This window comes from Chiloscyllium punctatum, chromosome 30 (assembly GCF_047496795.1).
Source record: "Chiloscyllium punctatum isolate Juve2018m chromosome 30, sChiPun1.3, whole genome shotgun sequence".
Classification (NCBI taxonomy): domain Eukaryota; kingdom Metazoa; phylum Chordata; class Chondrichthyes; order Orectolobiformes; family Hemiscylliidae; genus Chiloscyllium; species Chiloscyllium punctatum.
In genome coordinates, this window is record NC_092768.1 from 6,020,653 (window position 1) to 6,039,231 (window position 18,579).

Here is an 18,579-nt window from a genome sequence, read left to right on the forward strand (position 1 = left end):
CAACCTCACATTTTCCCCCATTATATTCCAGCTTCCAAATCTTTACAGAATCTTCTTCCTTCCTACATATAGTCAAGCAACCCCTCCACTTCTTAATCTACTCGTCTGGACATTTTCTTCCTTTTTCATTGTTCTCTCAACATCTCTGACTGTGTCAACCCTGAACTTTGACTTCGGCAACCAACTCCACACAATAATTGGAACTGCAAGATTCATTGATAATGCTCACTTTCTTTCTGACTTCCACTTGGAATGGTCTGATTGCTTCTGACAGAGTCTCTCCCCGGTGCGAATTGAGCTGATTTGATTTAACTTATTTATTGTTATGTGTATCTTGTTACAAAATACAGCGAGTCGTGTTGTATAGAGTCGCCACTCTCTGGCGCCATCTTAAAACACAGAAAAATAAGCCAAAATATAGAATACAAAGGCAGAAAAATGCAGAAATAAAGAGAGTGTCTAATTTTAAAGTCCTTCTTGTTATGTGCTCCATCATGGGCCATGGAACTGGAGGCCAGGCACGAGTCCCCTTCACTGCGCTGCTGCCAGAACAAACTTTCGGTGCCATCACCATGATGAGTCCTCATTGGACATCCCCAGTGCAGATGCCACAGGCGCTGCAGGGAACTGAATCGGCCCAAATCCAAAACTGCTTCCAGTCTGCCTCACCAATGAAGCTGCTGTTGATGGCTCCGGGTCTCATGCTGGGCCTAAACTCACCTCTAAAACCAACTCCATTAATCAGTGCTGGATGCAGATGCTGCCAGGAACCCAAATTCATGTCTGACACCACCGCCACGAGTCTGTGCTGCTGGGCCTACTCGTGTTCGTGCTGCTGGGCCCACTTGTGTCCCCACTGCTGAACCTACTCGAGGTCACGCTGCTGGGCCCACTTGGGTCCGCACTGCTGGGCTTCCTCAGGTCCACGCTGCTGGGCCCACTTGAGTCTGCTCTGCTGGGCATCCTCATGAATGCGCTACTGGGCCTACTCAAGTCTGTGCTGCTGGGCCTACTTGAGTCCACGCTGCTGGGCCTACTCGAGTCCATGCTGTTGGGCTTACTCGGGTCCGCGTTGCTGGGCCTACTCAAGTTTATGCTGCTGGGCCTACTCAAGTCCATGTTGCTGGGCCTACTCGAGTCTGTGCTGCTTGGTCCCCTCACTGCTACTGCCAATGCTGTTACTGCGACTGTGAGATCTTCACCAAGAGGTAGGTAAAACAAAATAGAAGAGAAAAATATGAGAGAAGAGAGAGAGAGAAAAAAGGAAACATAAAGAAAAACAGATGGGGCGGACAAGCCCATGGCTCAAAAGTCCTACTCCAATGCCAATTGTTCTGATCCCACTGAATGCTCGACAAGTCATATCTCAGAGTGACACCTGGTGTGAAAGATCATTCACTAAAAGCTACAAGAGAACTGTGAGAACTCTTTCCGCCTTTGTAGTGTGGACTGTTGATGCACAGAAGTTATTCCTTATTACCAATAGTTAGCATAATATTTTTGGAAGTCTGTCTGCCTTATTTGTGAACAATATTATTTTTGTGGTTAGTTCTCGAGTACATATGTTTTTATTTTGAGAATATAAACTGGAGGATGGAAATTGTGTCACAGAAAATAAGCAAGTTTTAGTTTTACAATTGGAAGCAAAATTCATTGGTTACAAAAGAATGTTTAACTTTGAGAAGCTGGATTTGATACTTTTGCCTGATAAGCTGGCACCTGAGTTCTCTCTCTCTCTTACAAACACACACATATATATTATATTGCACTGTGAAAATCAGCAACAAAACACTCTGAAAGAAAAATATTTCACTCAAGCAAAACGTCAAACTGACCAGCCACTGAGTTAAGGATTGCTGCAATCGAAAGCAACCATGAGCTAATCACTAAAAACCACCAGGAAACTGTGAGCAAGTTACCTCACTCCACACTTGCGGTGTGGACAACTGATGCCCAAAGTTTGTTCCTTATTGCCAATATTTACCATAATATTTTTGCAAGCCTTTCTGTCTGGCCTGAGGAGGAAATTCTGTAGTGTTTCCAGCTGCCCCTTGTTGACCCTGGGATTTTGCCTTCCTTTTATGTTACCACATTCTGTTTTTCTTAGATTTGTGGAAAGGATGGAAAAGAGATTTGAATTTATGGAGCTCATAATTGTCAGCCAAAGCTATTCTAACATAAGCACAAGAAACTTTGCTGTTTCCTTTTACCAATTTCCAATTATTAGTATCCCATTTCCAATTAAACCTTGTTTGTGTTACGTATCATGTTCTCTGCCCTACTTTTATGTTCTGACTGCGGATGTAAGAGTCTAATTCTGCTCCAGGTAAAAACAATGACTGCAGATGCTGGAAACCAGAGTCTAGATTAGAATGGTGCTGGAAAAGCACAGCAGTTCAGGCAGCATCTGAGGTGCAGTAAAATCGACGTTTCGGGCAAAAGCCCTTCATCAGGAATAAAGGTAGAGAGCCTGAAGGGTGGAGAGATAAGCTAGAAGAGGGTGGGGGTGGGGAGAGAGTAGTATAGAGTACAATGGGTGAGTGGGGGAGGGGATGAAGGTGATAGGTCAGGGGGGAGGGGGTGGAGTGGATAGGTGGAAAAGAAGATAGGCAGGTAGGACAAGTCATGGGGACAGTGCTGAGCTGGAAGTTTGGAACTGGGGTGGTTCCAAACTTCCAGCTCAGCGCTGTCCCCATGACTTGTCCTACCTGCCTAACTTCTTTTCCACCTATCCATTCCACACACCCCCATCCTATCACCTTCATCCCCTCCCCCACTCACTTATTGTACTCTATGCTACTTTCTCCCCACACCCCACCCTCCTCTCATTTATCTCTCCACCCTTCGGGCTCTCTACCTGTATTCCTGATGAAGGGCTTTTGCCCGAAACGTCGATTTTCCTGCTCCTTGGATGCTGCCTGACCTGCTGTGCTTTTCCAGCACCATTCTAATCTAGACTCTAATACTGCTCCAGTCCCACTACTCCAGGGGTCACAACAGACAGTAAAAATACGTTTCTCAATTATCAAGATGACCAATCAAATACCTTATCTACATCAGATTTTAAACAACACAATATGTCAACCAAATTTCTTAACATAATTATGGGTTTATTATCAAAACAAAAGTTATTCCATATAGGTAAAGTAACTAGTTAACATAACATTGGCAGTGCTTTAAATTACCTGTTTTAAAGAAATGACACTCGGCATTTCTTCACTACTTGAAATACATCCATCTTCCATAAACCTTCAAAACTTACATCTTCCAAGCAACATTAAATATAAAGCTCCTACTTCTTAAAGACTTATCTTAATACCCTGCAATGTTCTGCTTTATGGGGGTTGGGGATTGGCGCCTTGCAAATATTTTCGGCAATTAGTACACAGGATGTTGGGTGCTTGTGGTGTCAAGTACTATGGGTGTATAATCCTCTGGGTGTTTAACACCGTGTGGCATATGCTTGGTATTGATATTCCAGTTGTTTAATGTTCAAAGTGTTTAACACCCTAGATGTTATGTGTAGAATCCCTACAGCATGGTAACAGGCCATTCAGCCCAACAAGTCCACACCAACCCACCGAAGAGTATCCCACCCAGGCCCATCTCCCTACCCTATCCCTGTAATTCTCAATGCTAACGCAGCAAACTTACACATCCCTAATGCACACTATGGGTAACTTAGCATCCACCCAACCTGCACACCTTTGGACCATGGGCAGGAAACCCATGCAGATAACTGGAGAATGTGGAAACTCCACACAGACAGTCACCTGAGGGAGGAATTAACCATGTTCCCTGGCACTGTGAGGCACCAGTGCTAACTACTGAGCCACTATGCTGCCTGAAGTTGTAATACTTCGAGGGTTTAATAATATATTCGCATGTTCTTTAATCCATGAGTTGTTTATTACTCTCAGTGTTTATACTCTGTGTTATATTCCTGCTATCTAATACCTCTGCCCTAATCCACCCACCAAGCCCCGCCCACGCGCCCCAAGACCTTGTCCTGCGCAATTATCCCGCCCCTTACCCGCCTCTCCGTAATAATCGACCCCGCCCGTTGCCTTATAGACCCGCCCCTTGTCCCACTGACCCCGCCCATTGTCCCATAGAGGTCATCCTTTACACCACAGACTCCGCCCCTTGACATATACAGCGTGGTAATTGTCACATAGACAATGGCCATTGTCATGTAAGCCCCCCCACCGCCCCTTGCCATGTAGACCCCTTCCCATACCCGGCACCCAGACATCACGCTCACGACCGGATAACCTCCAGCAGGAATCCCCACCCCTTCGCAGACACAACCCTGACCTCGAGGCCCCAATCCCACACAAAGACATTGTCCTTGCCCAAAGCTCCATCCCTTCAAGGCTCCACCCCCTTTACAGTCTTCAGCCCTTCACTAGCTCCACCTCCCTGCACATGCTCCACCTCCCTGCACGTGCTCCACCCCTTTACTGGCTCCACCTCCCTGCACGTGCTCCACCCCTTTACTGGCTCCACCTCCCTGCACGTGCTCCACCCTTTTACTGGCTCCACCTCCCTGCACGTGCTCCACCCCTTTACTGGCTCCACCTCCCTCCACAGGCTCCAGCCCCTTCACAGCTCAATTCCCCCAACCATTGGCTCGATCCCACCCTACCTCACCGGTCGGTTTCTAGCTCCGCCCTCTGATAGTTACTAGGTTTCCCTCTCTGACGGTTACTAGCTCCGCCCACTGCCCTTTTCTACCTCCTCCCTGTCTGTTTTTAGCTCCTCCCCTTGTCAGTTTCTAACTCCTCCCTGTGTTGGTTTCTAGTTCCTCCCTATGACCGTTTCTAGCTCCTCCCTGTGTCAGTTTCCAGATCCTCCCTGTGTCAGTTTCTAGCTCCTCCCTCTGTTTCTAGCTCCTCCCTCTGTTTCTAGCTCCGCCCTGTGTCGGTTTCTAGCTCCTCCTTGTGTCGGTTTCTAGCTCCTCCCTGTGTCGGTTTCTAGATCCTCCCTATATCGGTTTCTAGCTCCTCCCTGTGTCAGTTTCTAGCTCCTCCCTCTGTTTCTAGCTCCTCCCTGTGTCTGTTTCTAGCTCCTCCCTCTGTTTCTAGCTCCTCCCTGTGTCAGTTTTAGCTCCTCCCTGTGTCAGTTTTAGCTCCTCCCTGTGTCAGTTTTAGCTCCTCCCTGTGTCAGTTTCCAGATCCTCCCTGTGTCAGTTTCTAGCTCCTCCCTCTGTTTCTAGCTCCTCCCTGTGTCTGTTTCTAGCTCCTCCCTCTGTTTCTAGCTCCTCCCTGTGTCAGTTTTAGCTCCTCCCTGTGTCAGTTTCTAGCTCCTCCTTGTGTCAGTTTCTAGCTCCTCCCTGTGTCAGTTTCCAGATCCTCCCTGTGTCAGTTTCTAGCTCCTCCCTCTGTTTCTAGCTCCTCCCTGTGTCAGTTTCTAGCTCCTCCCTCTGTTTCTAGCTCCTCCCTGTGTCAGTTTCTAGCTCCTCCCTCTGTTTCTAGTTCCTCCCTGTGTCAGTTTCTAGCTCCTCCCTGTGTCAGTTTCTAGCTCCTCCCTCTGTTTCTAGTTCCTCCCTGTGTCAGTTTCTAGCTCCTCCCTGTGTCAGTTTCTAGCTCCTCCCTGTGTCAGTTTCTAGCTCCTCCCTCTGTTTCTAGCTCCTCCCTGTGTCAGTTTCTAGCTCCTCCCTCTGTTTCTCGCTCCTCCCCGTGTCAGTTTCTAGCTCCTCCCTGTGTCAGTTTCTAGCTCCTCCCTCTGTTTCTCGCTCCTCCCCGTGTCAGTTTCTCGCTCCTCCCTGTGTCAGTTTCTAGCTCCTCCCTCTGTTTCTCGCTCCTCCCCGTGTCAGTTTCTAGCTCCTCCCTGTGTCAGTTTCTAGCTCCTCCCTCTGTTTCTAGCTCCTCCCTATGTCAGTTTCTAGCTCCTCCCTCTGTTTCTAGTTCCTCCCTGTGTCAGTTTCTAGCTCCTCCCTGTGTCAGTTTCTAGCTCCTCCCTGTGTCAGTTTCTAGCTCCTCCCTCTGTTTCTAGCTCCTCCCTATGTCAGTTTCTAGCTCCTCCCTCTGTTTCTAGCTCCTCCCGGTGTCAGTTTCTCGCTCCTCCCCGTGTCGGTTTCTAGCTCCTCCCCGTGTCGGTTTCAAGTCCCGCTCCGGTGCTCGGGCCGTCCGTGCCGGTGGGAGCCGGATTTGGATCTGGATGCCGATCCCTATCCGGATCCGGATCCGGATCCCGTGGTCGTGCCCGCTGCCGGTGAGTACCCAGCGTCGGGGCCTCGGTGAGAGCACAGGCCTGAGGCCTGAGGCCGGAGCCCGGAGCCCGGAGCCGCTGGGCCTGGCCGCCGGCCCCTGAGAGCCCCGAGCCCCGAGCCCCGAGCCCCGGGCTGAGGGGACACTCTGACCCAAGATGGAGCCGCAGAGGCTTCTCCTGCAACAGTGAGAGGTTTGTTCAGTGACATCCCCCTGAAAACACCGTGAGAGAGACAGAGAGACAGAGAGAGTCCTGGACAGGCACTGAGAGTGTTTACAGATCACTGTGGGTCAGATATATCTATACAACACTGGGTCTGATTGTAAATCTATCTATATCTGTATCTCTGTTAGTGTGTGTAAATATACATCTGTCACTGTGTGTGATTATATATATATGTGTGTGTGATTTTATATATCTGTCAGTCAGTGTATGTGATTATATATCTGTCTATCACTGTTTATAAGTATATATATTACTATCAGTGTGTGATTATATATCTCTATCAGTGTTCGATTATATATATCTATCGTGTGTGATTATATACACCTCTCTATCATTGTGTGGTTATATACATATATCTATCAGTGTGTGTGATTTTATATAAACGCTATCTGTGTGTGTGATTATATCTATCTATCAATCAGTGTGTGTGTGTATATATATCTCTATCAGTGTGTGTGTTTTTTTTATATATAATTTTTTATATATATATAAAATCAGTGTGCGTGATTATAAATATGTATATCTCTATCAGTGTGTGCAATTATAAATATCTGTCTGTGTGTGTGTGATTATAAATATCTGTGTGTGATTATGTATCAGTGTGTGTGTTTATATATATCTGTGATATTATAAATATTTCTGTCAGTGTATGTGTTTGTAAATATCTATCAGTGCATATTATTTTGATATATATAGTGTGTATTATTATAAATATATCTATCTGTGTGTGATCTTAGTTATGTCTATCAATGTATGTGATTATATGTATCTATCAGTGTGTGATATATTTCTATCCGTATGTGTGATTCTATATATCTATTAGTGTGTGTGATTTTTATATATTTCTATCAGTGTGTGTGTGTGTGTGATTATAAATAGATATATTTATAATCGCACACACTGATAGATATATATATATCAGTGCATATGATTATAAATATTCATCTATCAGTGTGTGATTATAAATATCGATCAGTATGTTTGATTATAAACATATATATCTCTATCAGTGTGTGAGTTTATAAATATATATCTCTATCACTGTGTGATAATATATATATCTCTATATCAGTATGTGTGATTATACATCTATATATCAGTATGTGTGAGATTATATGTCAGTGTGATTATCTATATCTAACAGTGTGATTATATATTTATCAGTGTGTGATTATAAATATATCAATGTATGATTATATATTTCAGTGTGTGTGATTATAAATATATTCGTGTATGATTATATATATGTCAGTGTTTGTAATTATATGTGTATAATATATGTGTGCATGTGATTTCATATATATCTTAGTGTATATAATTATATATATATCTGAGTGTGTGATTTTATTTATATATGTGTGTGTGATTTTATATGTATCTATCAGCTTACGTGATTTTATATATATCAGTGTGTGATTTAATATAAATGTGATTTTCTTTATGTGTTTTATGTATGTATATTAGTGTGTGTGATTTTATATATGTTTGTGTGATTTTTAAAATATATATATATATCAGAGTGTGATTTTATATGTGAGTGTATGTATATGTCTGTGTGTGCGCGAGCGCAACAATATTGGAGATTTATTACATTATAATGTATCGGTGTTAGTGTATTTATACCTGTGTCTTATAACATTTATATCTGTGCGTGCGTTTGCATCTATAGTTGTATCTTAATAACATCTATGTTCGTGTGTGTGTGTGTGTCTACACCTATACCTGTATTGTAATAACATCTAGAAAGGAACAGATTGATTGATTAAGGATAGTCAACATGGTTTTGTGAAATAGGCAGGTTGTGCCTCACAAACCTTATTGAATTATTTGAGAAGGTGATCAAACCGGTAGATGAGAGTAAAGCAGTTGATGTGTTGTATATGGATTTCAGTAAGGCATTCAATAAGGTTCCCCGCAGTAGGCTATTGCACAAAATATGGAGGCATGGGATTGAGGATGATTGCGGTTTGGATCAGAAATTGGTCAGCTGAAAGAAGACAGAGGTGGATGGTTGATGGGAAACGGAGTTCAGTTACTAGTGGTGCACTGAAATTATCTGTTTTGGGGACACTGCTGTTGGTCATTTTTATAACTGACCTAGATGAGGGTGTAGAAGGATCAGTTAGTAAATTTGCAGATTATACTCGGTAGGATTGTGGACAGAGGGACATAGATAAGCTGCAGAGCTGGGCTGAAAGGTGACAAATGGAGTTTAATGCGGAAAAGTGTGAGGTGATTCACTTTGGAAGGAATAACAGGAATCCAGAATACTGGGTTAATGATAAAATTCTTGGTAGTGTAGATGAACAGAGAGGATCTCGGTATCTATGTATATAGATCCCTGAAAGTTGCCACCCAGGTTGATAGGGTTGTTAAGAAGGTAAATGGTGTATTAGCTTTTATTGATAGAGAGATTGAGGTTTGGAGCCACGAGGTCATGTTGTAGCTGTACAAAACTCTGGTGTGGCCGCACTTGGAGTATTGCGTACAGTTCTGGTCACTGCAATATAAGAAGGCTGTGGAAGCATTGGAAAGGGTTCAGAGGAGATTTACTAGGATGTTGCCTGGTATAGAGGGAAAGTCTTACGAGGAAAGGTTGAGGGACTTGAGACTATTTTTGTTAGAGAAGTGTGAGAGGTGACTTAATTGAGACATATAAGATAATCAGAGGGTTAGATAGGGTGGACAGTGAGAGCCTTTTTCCTCGGATGGTGATGGCTACCATGAGGGGACATAGCTTTAAATTGAGGAGTGAGAGTTATAAGACAGGTAACAGAGGTCGTTTCTTTACTCCGATAGTAGTAGGGGCATGGAATGCACTGCCTGCAACAGTAGTAGAGTCACCAACTGTAAAGGCATTTAAATGGTCATTGGATAAACATATAGATGAAAATGGAATAGTGTAGGTTGGATGGGCTTCAGATTGATTTCACAGGTCGGCACAACATCGAGGGCCGAAGGGCATGTACTATGCTGGAATGCTCTGTGTTTTGTGTGTGTGCGCGCGCACCTATACCTGTATCTTAATAACATTGAAATCAGTGTTTGTGTATTTGCATCTACACCTGTGTCTTAATAACATATATTTGTATGTGCACCTATACCTGTATTTTAATAACATTTATATTTACACCTGGTGTATATAAGTGTGTGTGTGATTTTACATATGTCTAACTGTGTATGATTTTATATATTTAGGTGTGTATATCTATACTTGTTTCAGTAACATACATACACATCATGTATCAGTGAGTGCATATATATCTGCTTGTGTGTGTAGATGGAGTCATAGAGATGTACAGCATGTAAACAGATCCTTCCTACTCGTGTCCATCCGGCAGCTCATTCTATAAACTCACCACCCTCTGCATTAAAAACTTGCCCATTTAGGTCCCTTTTATATCTTTCCCCTTTCACCTTAAACCTATGCCCTCTAGTTTCAGAGTCCCCTACCTTGGGGGGAAAAGATCTCGTCTTTTCACTCTATCCATGCCCCTCATGATTTTACAAACTTCTGTGAGGTCACACCTCAGCCTCCGATGCTCCAGCAAAAATAGCCCCAGCCTATTTAGTCTTTCTGTATTGTTCAAGCCCTTCAATCCTGGCATTATCCTTGTAAATCTTTTCAAGTTTTACAACATCTTTCCAATAGCAGGGAGGCCAGAATTGAATGTAGTGTTCCAAAAGTGACCTAACCAATGTCCTGTAGATCCGCAAAATGACCAGTGAAGGCAAGTGTACCTAATGCTTTCTTCACCACTCTGTAAAACTGTGATTCCACTTTCAAGGAACCATGAACCCACACTCAAGTTCTCTTTGTTTGGCAACATTCTTCAGGGCCTAAGTGTATATGTCCTGCCCTGATTTGCCTTTCCAAAATGCAGCACCTCACCTTTATCTAAATTAAACTCCATCTGCCACTCCTCAGCTCATTGGCTCATCCGATCAAAGTCCTGTTGTTCTCTGAGGTAACCTTCTTCACTGTTTACTACACCTCCAATTTTTGGTATCATCTGCAAACTTACTAACCATACCTCCAGTATTCACATCCAAACGTTTACATAAATGACAAAAAGCACTGGAACCTTGAGGCATGCCACCTGTCATAGGTCTCTTGTCCGAAAAGCAACTCTCCACCAACGCGCTCTGCCTCCTACCTTTGAGCCAGTTAAATATCCAAGTAGCTAGTCCTCCCTGTATTCCATGTGATGTAATCTTGTTAACCAGTCTACAATGTGGAGCCTTGTCACACGCCTTACTGAAGTCCAGACAGATGATGTCTACTGCTCTGCCTTCCATCAATCCTCTTTGTCACTTTTTCAAAAAACTCAGTCAGTAGTACAGTACAATAGTTGGGTCAGCAGTTTACAATTTGCTCATGGATTATTGACTGCTATGGTTTGTAGGTTGACTTGCTGGCCATTGTTTGGAGATTATGCAGCTAATGTGGTCAGTATTGCAGCATTAGTTCTTGTTATCTTTGGCAATGTAATCTACTGGGTCCCACTACACACATAATGTGAGTTACAAGTTTAACGTAAACCATGTGATATTATATGCAGTGGGTCCCTGGTTTATAAGTGTCCCACTTATGAATTCTCACACCTACAAACGTAATCCTGTACATGGTTGTAACTTAAAACCCACCGTATAACCATTTCTTGTACTTAGAGACAGCTGCTTTACATTGTGCTCTGACTTGAGTTCAAATCAACTTGCAAATGGACTCCAGAAAGGAATCCATTCACTATCTGAGGGCTGCCCATGTTTACATGTAACCTGTGGGTTTTGTGTGTGTGTGTGTGTGTGTGTGAAATTAATAACTTGTAAGTATTTCTTTTACAATGATTACTTTTAAAACAGTTTTTGAGGCCTAGCTTTAATGGATTTTTTTTGTGCACCACAATTGAAGTTTATTTTCTCCTGGATTGCTCTGCAAGGTAAATTATGGCTAGTTAGAGACTTAAGGGACTTCTTTTAAGTTAAAGGAAACACCCATTTCATAGAGAGGAAAACTTGGTTTCAATTTTACTTTGACAGGAAGTCCTGTGAAGCCCGAGGATGAAGATGGCTATATAGATCAGCACTCCTGTGAAGGGAAGGCGATAGTGAAGAGAGAAAGTTAGTGTTAGTCCCACTCCAGAAGTGTTGGAATAATGAGTTTACTTAAAGTTGAGTACATTTAAGCTAAAGGGTATAATAGCTCTAGGGTGAAGCATCTATAAGCTGAAATCAGTTAAACTTACAAAGGTGTTCGATACGAGGATTCTGGAGTGAATATTGTATGAGATGTGTTTTTGGATCTGCACAAGGGAGTAGATTACAAAAGCTGTTTTCCTTTTAATTTTTAGGCGAGTGTTTTGGGGATTAATATGGTTATATGTTTACTATGCGTTTAATATCTTTGAATTTGTATAAAAAAGTAGTTGGTTTGGTTTATTCTATTTTATCTTCAATTCTTTTGTTAATAAACTTACATTTTACCGTTCAAACAAAATCTGTAGCATTGCATGATTATGACTCACTTGCAAGAGATCACTTTGTTAAAACCAAAAACAGATTAAAATATGATCTAGCAAGCCAGGTGTCAGTATGGGATTTGACTTGTTTGCTTATAACATAAACTGGGATTATAACACAAAGATGAGCACATGTATATCATAGAACAGTACACCAGAGGAACAGGCCCTTTGGTCCGGCCAGTGATTCCATTCTAGACTAATTGCATTTGCCTACACATTTTCTGTATCCCTCTCTGCTTGTTTATGCATCTAAATGCCTTAAATGTTGCTATCATATCTGCGGCGACCAGAACCGCGTACAAGACTCCGAATGTGGCCAAACTAAGGTTACATAGAGCTGCAACATGACTTGATAACTTTTATAGTCAGTGCCCCAAACTATGAGGGTAAGCATGCTGGATGCCTTCTTTAACACCCCTTGTCCACTTGTGTGGCCACTTTGAGGAAGCTATGGACTTGCATTCCAAGATTCCCCTGTACATCTCTGGCTGCAGACTCCTGGCGCGATGGTGGTGCACTGAGCGGGACTCCTGGCTGTGGCAGGCCTGGAGCCTGGACTCTTAGTGGTGGCAGTGCCTGGAATGGGGATTTGGTGTCCTGGGCATCGGCATTGTCGCTGCTGTACTTGGAGCGGGGTCTCCTTGAGGCCCAGAACACCTTGAAGATCTTACTGTATACTTTCCTCTTGCTCTTGACCTCCCAAAATGCATCATCTCCGAGCTGTCCAGGTTAAACTCCATCTGTCATTTCTCTGCCTAAGTCTCCAACTAATCTATATCCTCTGGAGTCATTTGACAACCTTTCTCACTACCCACAGCTCCACCAATTTTTGCGTCATCTACAAACTTGCTAATCGTTCCACTTATATTTTCATCCAAATCATTTGCTTATATTACGAACAAAAGAGGTGCCAGCGCTGATCCTTGCAGAATACCACTGGTCACAGACCTCCAGTCAGAAAACACCCCTTCACAACTGCCCTTTGTCTTCTATGACCAAGGCCATTGTAGGACTAATGACACATTTTACACGTATTTTTATGAGCAAGAGGGTAGATTGGGAATGGGTAGGTCCACTCTAGGACAAAGGAGGGAATTTATGTGTGGAGCCAGAGGAAGTGGGTGAGGTCCTTAATGAGTACTTGCTATCAGTATTCACCAAGGATGATGGTAAGATTCAGGAGGGGTATGTTCATGTTCTTGAGCATGTCAATATTAAGGAGGTGGAGTTGGGTGTCTTGAAAAACATTAAGGTAGAGCTAAGTGCCTAGGGCCTGAGGGATATATCACAGGATACTGAGGAAGGTAGGGGAGGAGATCTTTGTATCCTCTTTATCCAAAGGCAAGGTCTCAAGCCTGGAGAATAGTCAACGCTGTTGCTTTGTTTAAGAAGGACAACAGCATGTTATGGGCCAGTGAGCCTTATATCAATGGTAGGGAAATTATTGGAAAAGATTCTTGGAGACAGGATTTACTCACATTTGGAAGACAATAGATTTATTAGGGCTTTGTGCAAAGAGGTCTTGTCTCAAATTTGCTTGAGTTTTTTGATGAAGATGATTTAGGGTAGGGTGGTGGATGTTGTCCATATGGACTTTACTATATCAGTAATATATGTGCTTCTGTCACTATCAGTGTACATCTGTATCTGCCTTTCTTTTCGTATGTGTATGCATATTTAACTGTATGTGGGTGCGCATCTATTTCTGTCTCTCTTTTTGATATGCATGGACCAAAGAGTCTGTTCCTATTGCTGTGCTGTTCTGTGTTCCATGCATCTATGTACATATTATGTCTGTGTATGTATCTGTATGTGCACTTATCTCAGTGGCTGTGTATTTGTTGTGTATATGATATCAATGATTTGGAAATGAACATAGGAGGTATAGTTAGTAAGTTTGCAGATGACACCAAAATTGGAGGTGTAGTGGGCAGTGAAGAAGGTTACCTCAGAGGACAATGGGATCATGATCAGATGGGCCAATGGGCTGAGTGGCAGATGAAGTTTAATTTAGATAAATGCGAGGTGCTACATTTTAGAAAAGCAAATCAGAGCAAAACTTATATAGTTAATGGTAAGGGTCTGAGGAGTGTTACTGAACCAAGAGACTTTAGTGTGTAGGCTCATAGTTCTTTGAAAGATCCCTTGGTTCCCTCAGAGACCATGAATACTTGGGAATGAGTTACAGACTGGAATCTAATTGAGGGATTCAGATGGTCTGTCTAAGAAATAGTGGTTACCCAAGGATTTATTTCAAGCTGGAATCGAATGTGGAGTTCAGGTAGGTTATAGTTAGTAGATTGGTATGCTGTAATTAAGTTCAGTGGTCATGAGTTTTAGCATATGAGTAGACACAATCCGTGACACAGCTCTTCCTTCACCTGTTATTTTCCATGTGGCTGTGTATTCCTTTCAATATTGTTAGCTATTGTAGAAAGGTGCTTTTCTTTCTGATTCAGGTCTGGGTTTGTATCAGCAATGGCTTGTTGCTGGGTTGACTGTTTGGTTACTTAGCTCTGACTCCCTCTCTGCAATCCTGATAATCTTGTTCTCTGTGGGTAATGTCAGCTGTTGAAAGGCCCCCTTTTTGGTAATTAGTTTCAGAATTGTCTAACTGTTCTTTTGCAGCTCCTGGCCAATGTTTACCCCTCTACCAGTAATCGTGAATGACAATGTTCTGATCATTGATTTGTTGCTGTTTTGTAGGTGTTCGCTGTACACGAAATGGCTGCTACGCCTCCTACTCTACAACAGTGACTCCACTTCGAAAGACACTCTGTTGGCTGTGAAGTGATTTGGAATGTTCCAAGTCTGTGATAGGCACTAAACAAATGCAAGTTATTTTTATTTTCCTTGTAGTTTGTCTTAGTGGGAATAGACTGTCTCCCAACTTGAAGCAGCCCTCACAATATTGTCCTTTTCGGGTTTCCAAACCAGCCAAGACTGGGAAGTGCTATTTCTGTACTGACTTAAATAAAGCCTCAAGTTCTGGATGCCTGTCACTAATGAACAACACCTCAACTCAGTTAGGTTTAAACAGAAACCACAGTCTCATTTTATAATATTGTATCCAATTACTAACCCTATAAACTGAACCATTATTAAATTACCACAGCCTGATAGTGTCACAGTACTAGCTGTGATAACAAGCTGTGTCTGCCTCTAGTTATCACTGAGGGTGATATTAGCTGATGAAATGTTTGATCTGCTTCTGAGATGATGTTGCTCCTCATTATCTGAGCAGAAGCATCAATCTGTTCATTTGAAATGGATTAGCCCTTTAAGCTATAGGCCAGCCAGGAATTTCATACAAACACATCAAGTATTTGTCTACTGACATTGCTAAAGGCTGTTACTTTAGTGAACAATTAGAATCTCTGTTTCTGAAAAAACCAGAGAAATTTGAATTAAGAGGGCAGGCTGCACAGACATGGCATTCTCTTGAGTTCAGTTGAATAGAGTCAGACCCGGCGGCTCAGTGGTTAGTTCTGCTGCCTCACAGCGCCAGGTTTGATCCCAGCCTCGGGCGACTGCCTGCTTGGGGTTTGCACATTCTCCCTGGTCATGGGTTTCCTCCGGGTGCTCCGGTTTCCTCAGGCCAAAGATGTGCAGGTCAGGGTAGATTGGCCAAGCTAAATTGCCCCTTCCTGTCTGGGGATGTGCAGGCTAGGCGGATTAGCCATGGGAATTCCAGGGATAGGGTGCGGGTAGGGGTGTGGGGACATGGTTGGGTCTGGGTGAGATGCTCTTCAGCGGGTTAGTGGAGAGTTGATGAGCTGAATGGCACCGTTCTGTGATTGAAGGGTGATCTAATGGACGTTTAAAAAAAAACCAGAAGTTTGCTTGGGTAGCACCAGAAAACAACAACACGTGCTCGGACTGTGTGGGTGGTGTAGCTGTGTAATGAACAGGTCTCTCTGTCATGAAGTGAAGTTTGAGGGAATTTCGGGAGTGGGGTAGGGTGGGGTGGTAGGCAAGGAGAGCAGAGCAAACGAGCATCAACCTTAAATGTCAAAAACCCAGCCACCCGGGGGTGACTTCTGGATGTCGAGAGCTGAGGAAATCTAGAACTTTCCACCCAGGGAGAATTGTGGTCTTCAGGGATGGTGGAGGGGGAGCGGTGGGGGTGGGTGGAGGGGGGGGGATGTTTGTTGGAAGGGTGAGTTGAAGCTTTCAGGAGTGAGCCATCGGCTTTTGATTGGAGTGGAGCAAAGGTGGGGAAGATGAGTGGAGTTAGGGGTGTGCTGTGACCTACCTCTGCTGGAAAAGAGGTGGATGCTCTGCTAAATCTAAGCCGTAACTTGTGCCAAAAGGTTGACAAGAGCACCCGCGCTGGCTGTTGGGGAATGCTGGGTGTTCAAATTGACCGCTGCACAGTATGTTTTTGCTGATGCCTTTTATTCTCTTTTTTTTTTTCCTGTCCTGTGTTTGCAAACCTGCCGTCCCGCGTCAATCAGGAATGAAGCGGCCATGGATACCGGGAGCAACGTGCTGTATGTGGACTTCCCCAACTTCGGCAACCGCCTCCTGGAGAGTCTCAACCAGCAGCGGGTGGAGGGCAAGTTCTGTGACATCTCCATCCAGGTGCAGGGCAAGGTGTTCAAGGCTCACCGTGCGGTGCTAGCCGCCTCCTCCCCCTACTTCCACGACCAGGTGCTGTTCCGCAACGCCAGCCGCATCGTGCTGCCGGGTGTGATGGACGCGCGGGCCTTCGAGGGCATCCTGGCGTCGTGCTACGCTGGGCGCCTGGCCGTGCCCCCGGCTGACATTGTCAGCTACCTGACGGTGGGCAGCTTCCTGCAGATGTGGCACGTGGTGGACCGGTGCACCGAGCTGCTGAGGGAGTGCCAGCCCCCGGCGCCGCCCGCCCCCGTGCCCGCCCCCAGCGGCCAGCGGCTCTGCCGCCTCACCGACAACCAGTCCCCGAGCAGCAGCAGCAACAACTACTGCAGGCCCGAGGGTGAGGAGGTGACTCCGGCCAAGGAGGAAGGCGAGGACGAGGAAGAGGAGGAGGAGGAGGAAGAGGACATGGTGGATGACGACAACGATGAGGAGGAGGAGGAGGAGGTAGAGGAGGAGGAGGACGGTGACCAAGAGGCAGCCAAGGCCAAGGAGTTGGAGCAGAGGGTCACCAGTAACCAGGGCACCGGGGAGGTGGCAGCAGGGGGAGCTCCAGACAGCCCGTGGGCCCGGCCGGCCTACCTGCAGCCTAGCATCGTGCCGCACAAGCGCTGGGTGCACGTCAAGAAGGAGAAGCCGGACGAGGGGGACCTGGTGCTGACCTGCGAGGAGGACGAGCAGCACTTTGTCAAGGTGCCAGGCCGCCGGCGCGGTGAACCGCCGCCGCTGCAGCCACAGCTCAGCATCAGCGACGTGTGCACCCTGGCCGGGACCTCGGCCGAGCTCCTGGCCGCCGACGAGCCCGCCTTCGACGAGCAGATCGACTACTGCGGCTCAACCGAGGACTTTCCCTATGAGCCGCTGGACGAGGGCGTGCCGCGGGCCTACCCGGGCCAGGCCCCCGGCGGGCAGCTCTCCTCCGCCTCGTCCTCCTCCTACCACCCCGGGGGGGGGGACGCCCACCACGGCGCGGTGCAGGCCGCCGCTGGCAGCCCGGGCCCCGGAGCCAAGCTGTTCGCCTGCCACTGCGGCAAGAGCTTCACCCACAAGAGCCAGCGGGACCGGCACATCAACATGCACCTCAACCTGCGGCCCTTCGGCTGCACCATCTGCAACAAGAAGTTCAAGATGAAGCACCACCTGGTGGAGCACATGAAGATCCACACCGGCCTCAAGCCCTTCGAGTGCCACGTCTGCAGCAAGAAGTTCATGTGGCGTGACAGCTTCCTGCGGCACAAGGCGGCCTGCGAGAAGCTGCAGCGGGCCACCACTGCCAACCCGGACATCAACTGAGGGGGTGGGGGGGGGAGTGCAGGGAAAGGGAGGCAGAGGGCAGCCCCCCCCCCACCTCCTTCTGCTTCCCCAGGCCACGTGTTGAGCTTTTGACCCTCAGCCCACTCCCCTTCCCATCTGTGTTTTCTTTTGGTTTAAAACCATCAGGTGAGTGAGTCTCTCCAGGAGAGCCGGCTGTAGCCCACCATGCTCCTCGTGCAGCACTTCGCTGGCCAGTGTTTCCCCCCCCCCCCCCCCCCCCCCCTCCTTATGGCTTCTGTGGCTGCGGCGTTGAGAGTGTCCCTGGCTCTGAGCCCCAGAAGGCCCCGTGTCTTCAGGCCTCAGACCCTACTGTGGAGGTTGATGAGCAAGTGCCCGTGAAGAACTGACCGGGACCTCCACGTTACAACCAACCAGGCGAAAGTGAGGACTGCAGATGCTGGAGCTTAGGGTGGTGCTGGAAAAGCACAGGCAGGTCAGGCAGAATCCGAGGAGAAGGGATTCCTGATGAAGGGCCCCCTGCCAGAAATGTCAATCTTCCTGCTCCTCGGATGCCGCCTGACCTGCTGTGCTTTTCCAGCACTGCTTTAATCTCGTTAGAACGTCCAGCTGTCCCCATTCGCGACCAGGCATCTCCGAGTGTGAAATCGGGTTTCGGGTTGGTCATTTGGAAAGGGCGTGGGCAGGCAGATTGGTCAGAGGTGCTGGTCAGCCCCCAGGTCGGTCC

At 45.9% G+C, this 18,579-nt stretch overlaps 2 protein-coding genes across 9 annotated transcripts in view; one reads left to right on the top strand and one right to left on the bottom strand.

Annotated features, from left to right (window-relative positions):
* The window catches only part of LOC140455148 (ras/Rap GTPase-activating protein SynGAP-like), a 1,171,996-nt gene that overhangs the window by 191,917 nt on the left and 961,500 nt on the right, over nt 1–18,579 (bottom strand). The gene's annotated exons all lie outside the window — the stretch shown is intronic.
* Nucleotides 6,038–18,579, top strand: part of LOC140455040 (uncharacterized) — a 48,379-nt gene continuing 35,837 nt past the window's right edge. Inside the window, exons 1-3 of the mRNA XM_072549709.1 lie at nt 6,038–6,405; nt 14,667–14,793; nt 16,418–17,870. Coding sequence (XP_072405810.1) covers nt 14,792–14,793; nt 16,418–17,870 — 1,455 coding nt within the window. The 5' untranslated portion in view covers nt 6,038–6,405; nt 14,667–14,791. The remainder of the gene's footprint in view (nt 6,406–14,666; nt 14,794–16,417; nt 17,871–18,579) is intronic.